We start from the raw sequence: 16323 nt of genomic DNA, 5'->3' as shown, positions 1-16323 counted from the left end.
CACCACCCTAATGCACTACGGATGCACACAGCCAAAAACAAGAAAAAAAAACTAAGAAACAAAAGTCCCGCTACAGTATCTCGGGCCTAACAACAGCAATACATCCACCGCCAAGACAACACTTGAATTACAGACTAGTCCCCGCTCTCAAAACAAATGCCTCCACCAAGGACATTGCCAGGCACAACCAATTAAGGCCAGACCTTGGGTTTTCACCCTGAAAGGTAGGACTCTGCACTTCACCTGTGTTGTCGCCCCCACTTTCATACCGCTGCTGTGAAGCCCGGAACACCAAGCAAGTCCCTCAACATCGCAAAGATTTGAACCTCCCTTAGCTAGTCCTCCCCTCCGGCCTTCATGAAATTCTCTTCTTCTGACTTTCATCATGGATCCATAGTCACTTAATGTCAATCAAAGAAAAAAAGCTTCGCGCCGCTCCCTCAGAACCAATCGGTCGGAATAAAAACATGGGTGCGCACGACCGAATACCTCCGATCCAACAAACTCCAGGCAAAAGCACTGTTACATTCATCGGCGGAGCCTTCCGGAACTCAACACTCCGGCCAGATCACGAGTTCAGGCCTCCGGTAGGTCCTCCTCTTCACGCAAGAGAGGCCCTAGGACCGCCGCCTTTATTCAGGTCGGACCCCCATGTCGGCGACCATCCTGGGCTGGCCACTCCAACCCTCCACCGGCGACACCATCGCCGACTTCCAAACTCCTCCATCTCGCCGCCGGAAAGAGTAGGTTAGCGATAGTTGCTTGACGATGCCTTCAACAAGATAACGGCGCAGACGCCGCCATCGCCCGCCGGAGTCGGCTCGGTTTTCACCGGCTACTATGCTTCCCCTTCTCGCTGCCGGTGCTGAAAGTGGGATGAAAAATCCAACACAGCCAGCCTGGCCAACTGCCTTCGGTGGATGAAGTCAGCCACCACCACCATGCCCGGGCCGAAGACCCGGACGTCCTCAAGCCGCGAAGAAGACCCAGCGAAGCCTCCTCGTGCCATTGACGAGACGCAGCCGCGATGGATCGCGATCCGAACCTCCGGCCCAAATCCGACCACACCGCAGCCAACATCCGCCGCCGGCCGCCGGAGATCAGCCGACCACCGCCATCCCGCTGCGTTCAGTCGACGGAGGAGGAGGGTGTAGGCCGCCGCCCCCACACGCTCCCGCAGGCCGCGCTGCGCTCTGCCGACGGAGGACCGAGCCGCCGCCGCCGCCTCACCACAGGGGTTTTGCCCCGCAGCGTCCTCGGCGACGGCGGCGGAGGAGGGGGGCCTGTAGGGGAGGGGAGGAGGGCTCGGTGGAGGGGACCCTCGTAGATCAAATTTGAACTAATTAAGTTGAACTAAAACCCGGATCAATAATTAGTATGGATTAGATGCATGGAGTACGAAAAACAAATGAATAGGCAATATTTCAGTTTTTTCTTCAGTTGAGAATGCTAGAGCAGGACCCATTTGCCAGTAGCATCCCACAACATTTGAAGGTAAAAACAAACAGAAGGGATCGGAAAAAAGCAAGTATCCTACATATCTCAGGTTAAAATATATCGAAAAATCACATATTTCTTGTACATAGAGGCTGACATCGGGGACCCATCAGCCAGCAGTGGAAAAAAATCCAAGAAAGGAAACAATTATCGTACAGAGAAGCTGACATGTGGGACGCATTTTGCAGCAGCGTCCTCAACTTTAACAAAGGCGGCAGGGGATCGAAAGAAAAAGCAAAATTGCCAGAAATTGCCAAAAATAAATCGAAGAAATGAAATGTTTATTGTTCATAGAGGCTGACATGTGGGACCCACGAGCCAACAGCGTCCTCAATGTTTCAAAGGCGGTAGGGGATCGGAAAAAAGGCAAGTGACCATATATCAGGTGCCAAAAAAATTCAAGAAAAGAAAATTTTATTGTACATAAAGGATGACATATGGGTCCCATTTTGCAGATGCGGTCTCACCGTTTCCAAGGCGGCACGGGATTGAAAAAAAAGGAAAGGTTTATCGTTCAGAGAGGCTGAGATGTGGGACCCATGGGCCAGCAGCGTCCTCTTAGTTTCAAAGGCGGCAGGGGATAAAAAAAGGGCAAATAGCCAGTAATTAGGGTCAAAAATAAATCCAACAATGGAAAGTTTTACTGTTCATAGAGGCTGATATGTGGGACCCATGAGCCAGCGGCGTCTCAACGTTTCAGAGGCGGCATGGGATCGAAAGAAAAAGGCAAATAGCCATAAATAATGGGTCAATAATAAATCAAACAAAGGAAATGTTTATTGTTCATAGAGGCTGACATGTGGGACCCGTGAGCCAGCAGCGTCCTCAACGTGTTAAAGGTGGCAGGAGATCGAAAGACAAAGACCAAAAATCAGTTGGTAAAAAAATCCAAGAAAAGAAATATTTACCGTTCTGAGAGGATGACATGCGGGACCCATGAGGCAGCAGCATCCTCAACGATTCCAAGGCGGGAGGGAATCAAAAGAGGTCAAAAATAAATCCATCAAAGGAAACTTTTATTGTTCATAGAGGATGTGGGACCGACCTGCCAGTAGCGTCCTCATCGTTTCAAAGGGGCAGGTGATCAAAAGAAAACGGCAAATAGCCAGAAACTAGGGGTAAAAAATAAATCCAATGAAGGAAACTTTTATTGTTCATAGAGAATGACATGCGGGACCCATGAGCCAGCAACTTCCTCAACGTTTCAAAGGCGGTATGAGATCGAAAGGAAAAGGAAAGTGACCAAATACCAGGAGCCAAAAATAATCCAAGAAAAGAAACTTTATTGTGCATAGAGGATGACATGCGGGTCCCATTTTGCAGCAGCGGTCTCAACGTTTTAAAGTCGGCATGAGATCGAAAGAAAAAGGCAAGTCAAATATCAGGAGCCAAAAATAATCCAAGAAAAGAAACTTTTATTGTACATAGAGGATGACATGCGGGTCCTATTTTGCAGCAGCGGTCTCAACGTTTCCAATGCGGCACAAGACCAAAAGAAAAAGGAAGTTGCCAGAAATCAGGGGGTAAAAAATCCAAGAAAAGAAATATTTCAATTGGGCTGCTTCTGGCCATCTGGGCCTTCAAACTATCCCGCTGGACGCCTTTTGATTCATACAATGTCAACCCATTCCAAAACAGGAAAGTCATATGCTTCGCAAAAACAGAAAACAAGGAGATTCAACATATAAGTTTGTTTATGTAAAAATAAAGATTTAATTTATCCCTTTGCAATAGCTCAGAGCGAAATACACTGTTTATTGTCTGCAAAATAATCAAGATATCACATGTTTCTTATACAGGGAGGCTGACATCGGGGACCCATGAGCCAGCAGCGTCGTCAACGTTTTAAAGGTGGCAGGGGATGGAAAGAAAAAATAAACCAAAAATCTGTTGGTAAAAAATCCAAGAAAAGAAACATTTATCGTTCTGAGAGGATGACATGTGGGACCCATGTGGCAACAACATCCTCAGCGTTTATTGTTCATAGGGGCTGACATGTGGGACCCGTGAGCCAGCATCATCAACGTTTTAAAGGCGGCAGGAGATCGAAAGAAAAAATAAGCAAAAAATCATTTGGTAAACAAAATCGAAGAAAAGAAACATTTACCGTTCTGAGAGGATGACATGCGGGACCCATGAGCCAGCAGGTTCCTCAATGTTTCAAAGGCGGCATGAGATCGAAAGAAAAATGCAAGTGACCAAAAATCAGAGGGTAAAAAATAATCCAAGAAAAGAAACTTTTATTGTACACAGAGGATGACATGCGGGTCCCATTTTGCAGCAGTGGTCCCAACGTTTCAAATGCGGCTTGAGATCAAAAGAAAAAAAAAAAGTAGCCAGAAATTAGGGGGTCAAAAAAAATTCCAAGAAAAGAAAGTTGATTGTACATAGAGGATGACATGCGGGTCCCATTTTGCAGCAGTGGTCACAACATTTCAAATGCGGCAGGGGATCAAAAGAAAAAGGAAATAGCCAAAAATCAGAGGGTGAAAAAAACCTAAGAAAATAAACTTTTATAGTACATAGAGGATGACATGCTGGTCCCATAAGCCAGCAGGTTCCTCAACGTTTCAAACGTGGCATGAGATCGAAAGAAAAAGACAAGTGACCAAATATCGGGAGCAAAAAATAATCCAAGAAAAGAAACTTGATTGTACATAGAGGATGACATGCGGGTCCCATTTAGCAGCAGCGGTATCACCGTTTGAGAGGCGGCACGGGATCGAAAGAAAAAGACAAGTGACCAAATATCAGGTGCCAAAAAAAAATCCAAGAAAAGAAAGTTTTATAGTACAATGAGGATGACATGCGGGTCCCATTTATCAGCAGCGGTATCACCGTTTGAGAGGCGGCACGAGATCGAACGAAAAAGGCAAGTGACCAAATATGAGTTGCCAAAAAAAATCCAAGAAAAGAAATTTTATAGTACATAGAGGATGACATGCGGGTCCCATTTAGCAGCAGCGGTATCACCGTTTGAGAGGCGGCACGGGATCAAAAGAAAAAGGCAAGTGACCAAATATCATGTGCCAAAAATAACTCCAAGAAAAGAAAGTTGATTGTACATAGAGGATGACATGCGGGTCCCATTTAGCAGCAGCGGTATCACCGTTTGAGAGGCGGCACGGGACCGAAAGAAAAATGCAAGTGACCAAATATGAGGTGCCAAAAATAACTCTAAGAAAAGAAACCTGATTGCACATAGAGGATGACATGCTGGTCCCATTTGGCAGCAGCGGTTTCACCGTTTGAGAGACGGCACGGGACCGAAAGAAAAAGGCAAGTGACCAAATATGAGGTGCCAAAAATAAGTCCAAAAAAAGAAACTTGATTGCACATAGAGGATGACATGTGGGTCCCATTTTGCAGCAGCGGTATCACCGTTTAAGAGGCGGCATGGGATTGAAAGAAAAAGGCAAGTGACCAAATATGAGGTGCCAAAGATAACTCCAAGAAAAGAAACTTGATCGCACATAAAGGATGACATGCGGGTCTCATTTAGCAGCAGCGGTCTAAACGTTTCTAAGGTGGCACGGGATCAAAAGAAAAAGGAAGTAGCCAGAAATCAGGGGGTCAAAAAAATCTAAGAAAAGAAAGAATTTTCGTTCATAGAGGATGACATGCGGGACCCATGATCCTGCATCATAAACGGCTCGATCGGAGAGCGTTGAACGAGATGACGCAATCGAGAAAAAAAAACAATGCTAGAGAGGCTTCCATCTGGGCCCTACATCCCTGGGCGGTGCGGATTTGCGTTGACTCGGCCGGCGAACCCGAGAATTCGTGATGCACCACGTCCCGGGCCACCATACGCGATGTTTTGGACATTTTCGTCGGGCTAGGTGGCCTCAAAAATGAGAAAAAAAAAGTTTTGACATGCACCATGGAGAGACCAAAAATCGTAGGCCATGGTGCAGCAGCAACCACGTCGCGACTTCAACTTCGTCGGCTATGGCAACTTTTCTTGTAGTGTTAGTCCATGGCGCCAAATGACATGAATGACGCCAAATGCGAACATGAGGCATCAAACACTCCAAAAACAGAAACATGCACTCCTCTCTTAGCAGCCCATCTTGAGATCAGCTACAATTTTGTCGGCTAAGTGTGTTGGACTAGGATGATGATGTGTGTTCCGGAACACCTTTGTCTGTTCTTCCAAAGAGCGTGACCGGCCAGACAAACAAGGCCATCAAACCACTTCATGTCCTCCTCAAACCACTTCCTGTCCTCCTCAGCACATAGCATCCTTTTAGTGCTTCACCATTCCTCGATCGTCTCGTCGTTCGTGAGCGATTGTGAAGACGAATAGAGGAGCGCGGTTTTTTTTATTGTGAATCTGTACCGGAGACGAAAGCCATGATGGAGAGAACGAAAAAGACATGCAGAGACGAAAGTGAGGAGAGAGCACGAAAGCGACCTGAACTAGGGTCCACCCACATGTGAAATGTGATAGCAAAGTTGACCGTTTTCTTCCTGTCGATCGGGCGACTTTTTCTGCCCCAATCGGGCGGTGGAGCACCTAAGGGATCCGGGATTTGATCCCCCGGGACGCTCGGTGATTTTCTTCACATATACTATTTTTTCCACCAGATATATCTTTAAACATATGGAGTTGTCTTGGATGAAATAAATAAAGTAAAAAAAGTTCCGCCGACCGGTGGGTGCATGCATGTTTAATTCACACTAAAACCGTAAAATAATTTTAGAAAGGTCGCATAGAAAATTCCTCCATAATTTCTCAAAACATGCTAACTTTTTATATTTCCGATTTCTACAAAAATAAAGAATCTCGCACCGAGAGCTGCAAACATCAATGTTGTTTTCTTTTGGGCCATGCACGCCCGCAATTGCTTGCAACATACTACTGCCCCCAAAAAAATGGAGGGAACCATCCGTTGGTAAAAGAGGTTCAAACTGGCACCTACCATTTGGAGAAGAAATATAACGAAAGCTATGTGCCATGATGCAACGATCTGCACCCACCAACACCAAACCATACCATATCGTACCAAACCCCACAAGTGTGTCCAATTATATCATTTCTCCCACACATTATAAATAGCATGATTGCCTCCCTGTATATAAATTATAAGAGTCTAGTCATTCCGAAACATGATGGATCTAGTGGATCAACTTCTTTGGCTAGATTTACATTATCTTTTGATATGCATTTTTTTTGAAAATTCTGAAATTTTAGCTGGATTATATATAGCTTTTTACTGGTTTCATAATTCAAATCTGAGTCCGAATTTCCAGAATAACTATTCTGTCACCAAAACGAAAGAGACAAATATTTCTGGAGTCAAATGGGTGGGTCCACGTAACAGAAGACTTCCATTAGAAGGAGTAAAGGCTAGAGAGAGGGAGAGAGAGGGGACAAGGTGTTTCTACACCTGGGTGCATATGCACCCTTTATTTGAAATGCATATTAAATATATTTCTAAATGTCAAAAAAATACAAATAAAAATGCCTCGTGTATATCTTGACATGTTACATATTCACAAAGTTGTTTCAGAAAAAACTGATATGTTTTGTGTCTTGTACTAAAAAGACAAATTTTTTGTGTTAAAATAGTCTATTTCTCGAGACATTATTTGTCTTTTTTACATAGGGTACAAAAATTGTCGGTTTTACGTGAAACTTTACGTGTACTCATAGAACGTGTCCCTCTACATGCTAAATTTTTGTTCCTAATTTTTTTACTTTTTGAAATATCTTTTATACATATAGGGTGCATATGCACCCATGATCAGTTTTGGTTTTCTGAGAGAGAGGAGGCTTCCCATGGAAGGTAGAATAAGAGAAGACTTGGGTTTCTAGTAAAATTAGTATTTGAAAATGAAGTAAATAACAGGTTGTATTTCAAAAGTGTAGTTATTTGGCTAGTTAACGAAATTCCAATGAGAATGATTCATGTTATTAGGCTGGTGCCAATGCATCACAGGCTATAGCCTCGCCACGTCAGTTGTTACCCTCACTCTCACCCCACTCTCACCCCACGGTGCCAGTGCACGGGCTATAGTGCCAGCTCTCACTTCTCTCTCCTCCACATCATCTTTTCTCTCTCCTCGACATCAGCATTTCTTTTTCAGATTACAACATTCAAAATAATGCAAGAAAATTATTTTATTCAACTAAAATTGTTACCGATTACATTATAAAAAAAATTACATAAAAATTTGAAAAAATTACATAATCTAGGCATTAGCCCACACATGCTCAATCAAATCATGCTGGAGCTGTGTATACATCGGTGAGTCCCTCATTTCGTTGTCCATCTGAATCCTGGCTACTAGGCTTGGTGGTGCATTGTTGTGTATCGCAGGGCCGACATTGGAATCAACTGTCTCATAGATGTTCTCCAAATTTGTATCACGCTCATCGTCGATGATCATGTTGTGCAGAATGACACATGCACGCATGATCAACCCAAGAGTACGCCTCGAGTAGGAGCGTCCCGGAATTGCTAGAATGTTGAACCTAGCCTTCAGCACTCCAAAGGCACACTCGACATCTTTGCGCCAAGCTGATTGAGCAGCAGTGAACAGTCGATGCTTTTCACTTTGTGGAAGAGTAACACCTTTCATGAACACCGGCCAGGAGGGGTAGATGCCGTCGGCAAGGTAGTAACCATAGTTGTACTCATGTCCATTCACCGTGAAGTTCACTATGGGTGCTTCTCCCCTAAGCACATCAGTGAACAATTGGACCCGGCCACTCCAAAAAAGGCATGCCAGATCCAACGATCATACGACGCAACGGCTTCTAAGATTATGGTAGGGTGTTTGATGTCTCCCCTTGTGAATTGACCGGCATGCGCCACTGGGCAGTTCCTCCACTGCCAATGCATGCAATCGATGCTCCCTAACATGCCCGGAAAGCCACGCTCCTCGGCTTTCGCTAACAGACGCTGAGTATCCGCGACAGTTGGTCGACGGCAAAACTGTTCCCCGTAACCGTCAATGATGCCTTCACAGAATCTATCTAGACAATCTGATGAAGTTTGTGTAGCTAACTTAAGCCACTCATCTATCGTATCTGCAGCGGCTCCATAAGCTAATAAACGTAAAGCCGCAGTACACTTTTGTACGGGAGAAAAACCAGCACGGTTGAGAGCATCAACTCTTTGGGTGAAATACGGAGAGTATTCACCCAACCTATCCACAATGCGTAGAAAAAGGGATCGCCTCATCCGATACCTTCGCCGAAAGAAGCTCGGAGGATAATTACAGTCGTCGGCGAAGTAGTCCTCGTAGAGCCGATCGTGGGCACCCAGACGATCACGCCTGATGAACTCTCGGCGGCGTCGCGGCCGTCTTGGCTTCGCCTCGAGGTTGAGCATCGCCTCCTCATACTCCGTCTGGAATGCACCGATCATATCACCCTCCATTCCGTCGCTCGAACTGCTGCTAGACGAAGACATGACGTTGAGAGGAGTGGAAATGGAGAGTGGAGGAGAAGAAGTGAGGTGTGGAATGAGTGAAACCATATGGGGGGTATTTATAGGGGGTGGGGATGAAATTTTGGGGTTTTCGGCTTTTTTTTCGAATTTTTTGAGCCAGCAACGCCTACCCCAACGGCTAGCTGACGTGGACGAATCAGATCGCGCCACGTCAGCTAGCCGTTACCCCTCCCTCTCGCCCGCGCTCTCGCCCCGACCTGCCAACGCACTCGCCTCGCTCTCGCCCCCTTCTCGCCCCGCTCTCGCCTACCTCTCCGCGCCAGCGCGGGCGGCAGCCGGGCGGTAGCGGGCGCTACCGCCGGGCGGTGGATCCACCGCCCCGCGCTGCCGTCTCGCCCGCCTCTCGCCCCGTCGCGGGCGGTACCGCCCCTCCTCTAGCCCGCGTTGGCACCAGCCTTATGTATAGTCGAATTTGTGTTTTCTCATCACATGTTGGCTGGCTGATGCCTGATGGGTTGATCCCAACGACCAGCTTGAGTGAAATCACGAGATATTTCGCTCTCTTTTTGTTTCAAAGGAAAAAAGAAAGAAAAAACAGGCAATCAATCACGAGGAGAGAGAGAAAGCTCCATAATAAAACGGCGTAAAGACTGTCCGCCTCTCTTTCCCCATTCCCACTCCAGTGTCCCCGGCCGGCGCCCACCTACCCCACTTCGCCGGCGGCGGGAGGAGTCGTCGCCGGAGCCTCCCCCGCCGCCACCGCCTCCGCTGCCGAAACCGGGGACATGGGGCACGGGGTGAGCTGCGCCCGCACCGGCGACGAGCACGACTTCTTCCGCGCCGCGCAGCTCGGGGACCTCGACGCCCTGGCCGCCCACCTCGCCGCCGACGGCTCCCTCGCCCGCCGCGCCACCCTCTACGACCGCCTCTCCCCGCTCCACATCGCCGCCGCCAATGGACGCCTCGAGGTCAGCACCCGACAACCCTACTCCTCCTCGCCTCCTTGCCACACGCGCCATGGATCCATCCCATCCGCGTGCTATAACTTGTCCCTGAGCTTTCTTCTTCCCCGTAGGCGCTCTCAATGTTCCTGGATCGCGGGGCGCAGGCGGACGCGGTGGATCGGCACAAGCAGGTGGGAGATCCCGTTCAAAATCTAACCAGCGTACGTAACTGCCAACAAGCTTCCTAAAAGATCTCACCTTTTCTTGCCCTGTCCTCTCCAGACTCCCCTGATGCTCGCGGCCATGCACGGCAAGATCGGCTGCGTGCTCAAGCTCCTCCAGGCAGGCGCAAATGTGAGCAAGCAAAACCCACAGATTTCTTGTACTACGAATTTCGCTTGCAAAATCCACTCATTAACAATGGAGCTTACGTCTCTGGATCAGATCTTGATGTTTGATTCGGTGCACGCGAGAACCTGTCTCCACCACGCGGCGTACTACGGCCACGTCGACTGCCTGGATGCCATCCTCTGCGCCGCGCAGACCACGTCGGTGGCCGATTCATGGTGAGATCTCGCTCCATTTCGTGGGTTGCGTACAGCTCGATGGCTTGTTTGCAAGACTTGCTCACCTGCTGCTGTGGAAGCTTCGCAGGGGTTACGCCCGGTTCGTGAACGTCAGGGACGACAACGGCGCCACGCCGCTGCATCTTGCGGCCAGGCAGGGGCGGCCAGAGTGCCTGCAGGTGCTGCTGGAGAATGGCGCCATTGTGTCTGCTTTGACCGGTTCATATGGGTAATGTTGCTGCTGATCAGTGCCAGTCCTGTCATTTAGGGACCAGATCAGTTTGTTTGTAAGATTGGGCCAATGCTGATTCATGTGTTGCTGCTGCAGCTTCCCTGGTAGCACGTCGTTGCATCTGGCCGCTCGCAGCGGGAGCTTGGATTGCATCCGAAAGCTGCTCGCTTGGGGAGCTGATCGGCTACAAAGGGACTCGGCTGGGTGAGAACTAGCTAGATCCCTGTCATGGAGCTCATACTTTGTTGGTGTATGTGGCTGGAAAGTTTTGGTGCTCCATTAGTATATTATCAAATAGTCCCTGTTGTTTGTAATCAATAGAACTCAACTATTCTACAGTAGTAACTAGTGAACTCACTAAGCATTTGTTCAATCTACAACCAGTAAGTTCACCTAGCCCAGCAACAACCAATAATTTTATATGTTGTTTAATATACTTGTTTCATGAATTGCCATAGCCATCCTACTGAAATCTTAATGTCAAATGTTGTTGTGCTTAGTAGTAACAAATGGTCCCTGATGTTCGTAATCAATAGAACTCAGTTATTCTAGTAACTAGTGAACTCAGTAAGCGTTTGTTGAATCTACATTTGGTAAGTTCACCTATGCCAGCAACAATCAAGAATTGATATATTGATCGTAATCAATTGAACTCAATTATTCTAGTAACTACTGAACTACATTTGGTAAGTTCACCTAGGCCAGCAACAATCAAGAATTGATATATTGTTTTCATGAACTGCCATAGTCATCCTACTGAAATCTTAATATCAAATGTTGTTGTCCCCTCAGGAGGATACCATTTGCGGTTGCACTGAAGCGCAAATTCGGGGCATGTTCAGCATTGCTAAACCCTTCTTCGGCGGAGCCAATGGTGTGGCCTTCCCCGCTTAAGTTCATCAGCGAGCTTGATCCAGAAGCAAAGGCTCTCCTGGAAGCAGCTCTTGTGGAAGCTAACAGGGAGAGGGAGAAGAAGATCCTGAAGGACACCAAGTACTCCCTGCCATCCCCTTCACACTACGATGATAACATTGACAATGACGCATTCTCGGAGGTACAATGATGTTTGCTTTCCCATCAACACATGAACAATTTATCTTTGCATGTTTGGCCATTGGAAGAATGACTGATGGATAATTTGCACACAGGTGAGCGACACGGAGCTGTGCTGTATTTGCTTCGACCAGGCGTGCACCATCGAGGTGCAGGACTGCGGGCACCAGATGTGCGCGCCCTGCACACTAGCTCTATGTTGCCACAACAAGCCCAACCCGACGACGCTAGCCCCGCCCTCGCCAGCCTGCCCGTTTTGCCGCGGCAGCATCTCGAGGCTGGTGGTGGCACATACAAGGACAGACAATGACCCTGAGAAGGCAGGGTCCCCGCAGCTCGCCCCTAGGTGGTCTCGGCGCTCCCACAACCTCAGTGGGGGCGGCAGCAGCAGCTTCAAAGGGCTGTCCTCAGCCATCTCAAAGATTGCCCGTGGCTCGAGCCGAATGGCTGGCAGCAATAGCGGCGAAACAGACAAGCCCGAGCACGATCCGTGATGCAGAACAAGCGTACATTGGCAAGTAAGCTAAAGAAAAATGGCATCCATCTTTTGGAAACCCCAGATGAGAAATCCAATACCTTGTTGGGGTGCTTTCAGGTTGATCCATGGAAGCTCTAGGCAGTAACTACATAAGTATCTCCTTAGGTTATATCTATCCTATATATTTTTGGAATCGCCAGGCCAATCCTGAAAGGCTAGGGAGAGGATGTATTCATCATAGAGGCCAATCTTGAAAGGTCCTGGTAAGTCATCGATCCAGAAGCGTGATCGTTGCTACTGCTGCTACAGATGCTTCACGGTCTATCTCTGAAGTGCCATGCCATGGCATGTGACCGTGTCCCCGCTACCCTGTGTGATGGATCACGCCCATGTCTGGCGCGGTTCGTGTACTGGTAGCAGGGTCAGGTGGTCCTTGGATCGCCATGAATTTGGCTGCTGCGGTAGCCTTGATTAGTAGATGACAATGTGGATCGTACCGGCTGTCCTCCGGGTTTCACTGCCACTTGCTCTGTCAGTGTCCGGTTACTGCTTGTAAGGTTCTCCCCTGTTGTACTACCTCCAGTAATCTGCGGGATTTACGGCATGTCGTTTACTGAAAGATTCAGTTCGAGTCACAACCTGGTCTAAGAGCATCTTTAGCAGACTCCTTAATTAAAATATTATCCTTTGGAACACCTATACATACAGTGAACCTAAAAAACTTTTTCAGTGTGAAATTACCTCGGCAAGAACAGAACAGATATATAATTTTTTTAAAAACGTGGCAGAATTTGACATTGCAAAGATGATAACAATTCATACATTCAAAGTTGCAACGAGATTTTTATCACTGCTAAACCAAAATCAAAACCCTAACTACTAAAATGCGGCTCTGAGATAGTACCTCCCAAAATCTAAACCCTGACTACTAAATTGCGGCTCCGAGATACCTCACTGTTGTAGGTCAGGTCGATGAAGTTTTGCAGCTTCCGGCGCTGCTCCTTTTCCCGCTTCTCTGTAGCGACTTTCTTCTGGAACTGGAAGAGTAGTTCCTTGAGCTGGTGGTCCTTGCGCTGCTTCTTCACTTCGGTGGCCTACGTCAGTGTCGCTCCCCTCTACTTCCTCGTCGGTAGACCGCCCTCCAATTCGGTGGGGAGCTTCCCTCGTCGGTGGAAGAAATCAAAAGTGATGGGGGGGGGGGTAACGGCTGACCAGTGCGAGCTCGAGCTCCCTGCCTCTACGTCGTGGGCGCCATAACGGTAGGCCAGCCACGGCTCGAGACCTCTGTTGGTCCAGCGGCCTCCAAACGGCCATTTCACGACGCGAAGGAACAGGCTGCGTCCGAGACCGATAGAGATGTGCCCCGACTTTATCACACAACAGGAGATGCCAGATCTGGAGGTGGGGGTGCCTGATTTTTTCATCGGCGGCGAATTGCATGGTGAAGGATTGGCTGAGGAGTGGATGAGGCAAGGAGAAAAGCAATAATTCTCAACTTGCAAATCACCTTTCAATAGGTACATTGGCGACTCGGGGCTACGGTCTTTGGTGGCCTATGAAATATTTATAGGGCCGCGCCGTTTTACGGCTTCTGATCGGAACGAAAAAACCGTGCAAAATTTACATGTTAGCCCGGCTTTTTAAGGGCTAGGTTGATATTTTTATATAATGTTAGAGGTCATCCCTCTTTCGGTTCAGGTTTTTGAAAAAATTAACCATTGTATCAATCTTTTATGGCATCCGAGCCATGAGATCTTTAGTGCATTAAAACCCATCCCAAGTCATTATTCATACGAACCATCCAAGTCATGTATATACGGCCCACTAGAGTCACCGGAATTAAACAACTAAACAGAATCATAGGCCATCTATTTTGACATGTAGAAAGAGACGAGCCGTAGGTGTAGCTTTCATTCATCTGACCAGGACATAACGACGGAGCTCAAAGGTGAAACAGTGTTCACGTCAGGCGAGTAGAATATTGGTGGAACTCAGCTCGCCATCATCATATACTTGGCAGTGGAGAAACTATCTGGGTGATGACGCAGCTCTGAGAAAAGTTGGAGTCGTCTGTTTAAGTAATGTCATCTAGTGGGGTTGATTGATTAGTGGCCATGCGTTCGTTAGTGACAACAGCTCACCAGAATTTGCAAAGCTTCTAAGGGAAGACTTGTCTTTATCTAGTTTTTTTTTTGGGTCTCTACTCCTTTCATCTCTTCTATTGAGTGCAAAGTAGTAGTATGTGTCACGACACATGGACTCCGGAACACTCTCCAATGCTACTCTCCAAAATCCACCAAACTACAGCCACCAGAAAGCCAGGTTTGGTAAAAAAATAATACACAAAGCAGGTACTGTATAAGTTTTTATTTTTTTTGAGAACTCACAGGAGATCCGCGAATCTTTGAATCAAGCGGAAAGGAAATCAACAGTTTACACATTTACAAAAGCTAGAAGAGGCCTAAAACCCTAACACCACCACACACCACTCATGATGACTCATTCTGAATTTCTTGCAGGTTATACACAAGGCAGGTTCCTCAATTCATATACTCCTTCTCATGTGGCAATGGGGATCTATGGATACTGGTTGCAATAAACTGATGGCGGTCGTATGGGGCTATCTTTAGCTAGGGTGGCTAGCAGCATTCTAGACAAATACAAGAGGCATAGATGCTACTTGTATTTTTTTTGTTTAGATGGCTGATATTTGCTAAAAATTTGAGTGATCCTTGAGCTGTAAAAGAGATACAATGATACATTCTTAATAAAAAGGTTGCGCATCCCTTCGATGCAGAGGTTGGGGTGATACTCCCATTTCAAAAAATATATAAATATTTATTCTTGATAAGCTTATGGAATTTTTCTTCGTTCATGAGATTTAACAAGTTGTGCCTGAACCATTTTTTGTTGGAATCTAGGTTCTTGACCCCAATACCACCCAGGTATTTTGTAAAGAAAATAATACTTCATTGATTGGCCGATACTTGATATTTTGCTCAACAAACTGCTAGGATGATCTGGAATGGTAGTGGTCTATTATTTTCCGCATCCCTTTGGGGAACTTTAGATAAAGATCACATAAAGATTAGAAGAGATCATAGAGGACAACACTGAAAACAACAATCCATCCCCGTAGACTCGGAGCTTTTTCTCAGCAACCTTCCAACTCATTTTTTTTCTGAACGATCCTCAATCTCTTACCATACCCATGCGATAATGAATTGAGATACCCGGATAATGAAAATGGAGGAACCAACCACATATTACTCTATTAGATGTGCATTTAGAAAGTCTATACACTGAGCCGACCCTGGTAATGAGACTTCGCAAAGGTATTGTGTAGATATATTTAGGTAAAGTTAGGAAATATCTATATGTCAAAGATCTTAATATAAATTTATCTCGTACTTCATGGAGGGGGCTCAACGAGAAGAAGGCGAGGAAGAAGGTGATACTTTGTGCTGAAATTTGGTGGTCCTTCGTTGTAACCCACACCTCTCCAATAGTGAGTAGCCTTCGTCTCCCAAAGAAGTGAACACCGGAATACATCTTTATCACGCTGTGCCTCGTTTATCATCTTGTAATTGTTGTGATAGCCTTGACGCTCGAAATATCTTATATCATCATATAGTTTTTAACACATAGTTGTATTTAGCTTACCTTTCTTATCTGCAAAGCTTAAAACTTCTAAAGAAAAATATTAAAACGTGTAGAAATATATTATTCCTCTCCCCTCTTGATTATCTATCTTGGTCCTTCAGACGTTTCGTTCAAGACCAATCCAAAAGCCAAAAATAAGGAGTTCCGAGGAATCACGATTTACATCATGCAGAAAAATTGGAAGGTGCGAACTAGAAAGATTTTGAAGGGGGGCCTCGCCTCAGCGGTGACCGCCGCTTCTCTCATCCCCAAAGCTATATACCTTAGTAAGTGGGACCTTCGCCGAACAGTGACACCTTAGGTGTTTTCCTGCTAGCGACCAATTTTTGGTCACCATCCGATTTTGTGCTCTTCTCATCCTCTTTCTGATGTATATCATGAGTTAGGTCCTTCCTTTTTTTGGCAGAACAAAATTTATATCAAGAACACACATAAAAATATAGTTGGGGTGTTTTGGTGCAGGAGAAGAATAGCCAAACCAACCGGG

The 16323-nt window shown here is 46.5% G+C and overlaps 2 protein-coding genes across 2 annotated transcripts; one reads left to right on the top strand and one right to left on the bottom strand.

Annotated features, from left to right (window-relative positions):
• Positions 1 to 7695: 7695 nt before the first annotated feature.
• LOC139831327 (uncharacterized) lies at positions 7696 to 8888 on the bottom strand. Its single transcript, XM_071820624.1, has 2 exons — positions 8698 to 8888; positions 7696 to 8182 (listed from the first exon to the last, which is right to left on the bottom strand). The coding sequence occupies exons 1-2, from the start codon at positions 8886 to 8888 to the stop codon at positions 7696 to 7698; spliced, it is 678 nt and encodes a 225-aa protein (XP_071676725.1).
• A 654-nt stretch (positions 8889 to 9542) lies between these two features.
• On the top strand, positions 9543 to 12811 carry LOC127326030 (E3 ubiquitin-protein ligase XB3). Its single transcript, XM_051352859.2, has 8 exons — positions 9543 to 9868; positions 9976 to 10035; positions 10127 to 10198; positions 10289 to 10410; positions 10499 to 10639; positions 10739 to 10846; positions 11435 to 11696; positions 11791 to 12811. Exons 1-8 carry the CDS (start codon positions 9686 to 9688, stop codon positions 12187 to 12189), a joined length of 1347 nt encoding a protein of 448 aa, XP_051208819.1. The 5' UTR covers positions 9543 to 9685; the 3' UTR covers positions 12190 to 12811.
• Positions 12812 to 16323: the final 3512 nt, after the last annotated feature.

This window comes from Lolium perenne, chromosome 1 (genome assembly GCF_019359855.2).
Source record: "Lolium perenne isolate Kyuss_39 chromosome 1, Kyuss_2.0, whole genome shotgun sequence".
Taxonomy (NCBI): domain Eukaryota; kingdom Viridiplantae; phylum Streptophyta; class Magnoliopsida; order Poales; family Poaceae; genus Lolium; species Lolium perenne.
This window is presented reverse-complemented; position numbering and strand designations above follow the sequence as displayed.

What these genes read in the sequence shown, in the direction of transcription:
- LOC139831327 (XM_071820624.1), bottom strand. Translation starts at nt 8,888, where the DNA reads ATGGAGGGTGATATGATCGGTGCATTCCAGACGGAGTATGAGGAGGCG. An exon ending in CCGAGCTTCTTTCGGCGAAG is followed by an intron (nt 8,183 to 8,697) that starts GTATCGGATGAG and finishes TGATGTGCTTAG; the next exon opens with GGGAGAAGCACCCATAGTGA.
- LOC127326030 (XM_051352859.2), top strand. Translation starts at nt 9,686, where the DNA reads ATGGGGCACGGGGTGAGCTGCGCCCGCACCGGCGACGAGCACGACTTC. An exon ending in ACGTCGGTGGCCGATTCATG is followed by an intron (nt 10,411 to 10,498) that starts GTGAGATCTCGC and finishes GAAGCTTCGCAG; the next exon opens with GGGTTACGCCCGGTTCGTGA. An exon ending in GCTTTGACCGGTTCATATGG is followed by an intron (nt 10,640 to 10,738) that starts GTAATGTTGCTG and finishes TTGCTGCTGCAG; the next exon opens with CTTCCCTGGTAGCACGTCGT.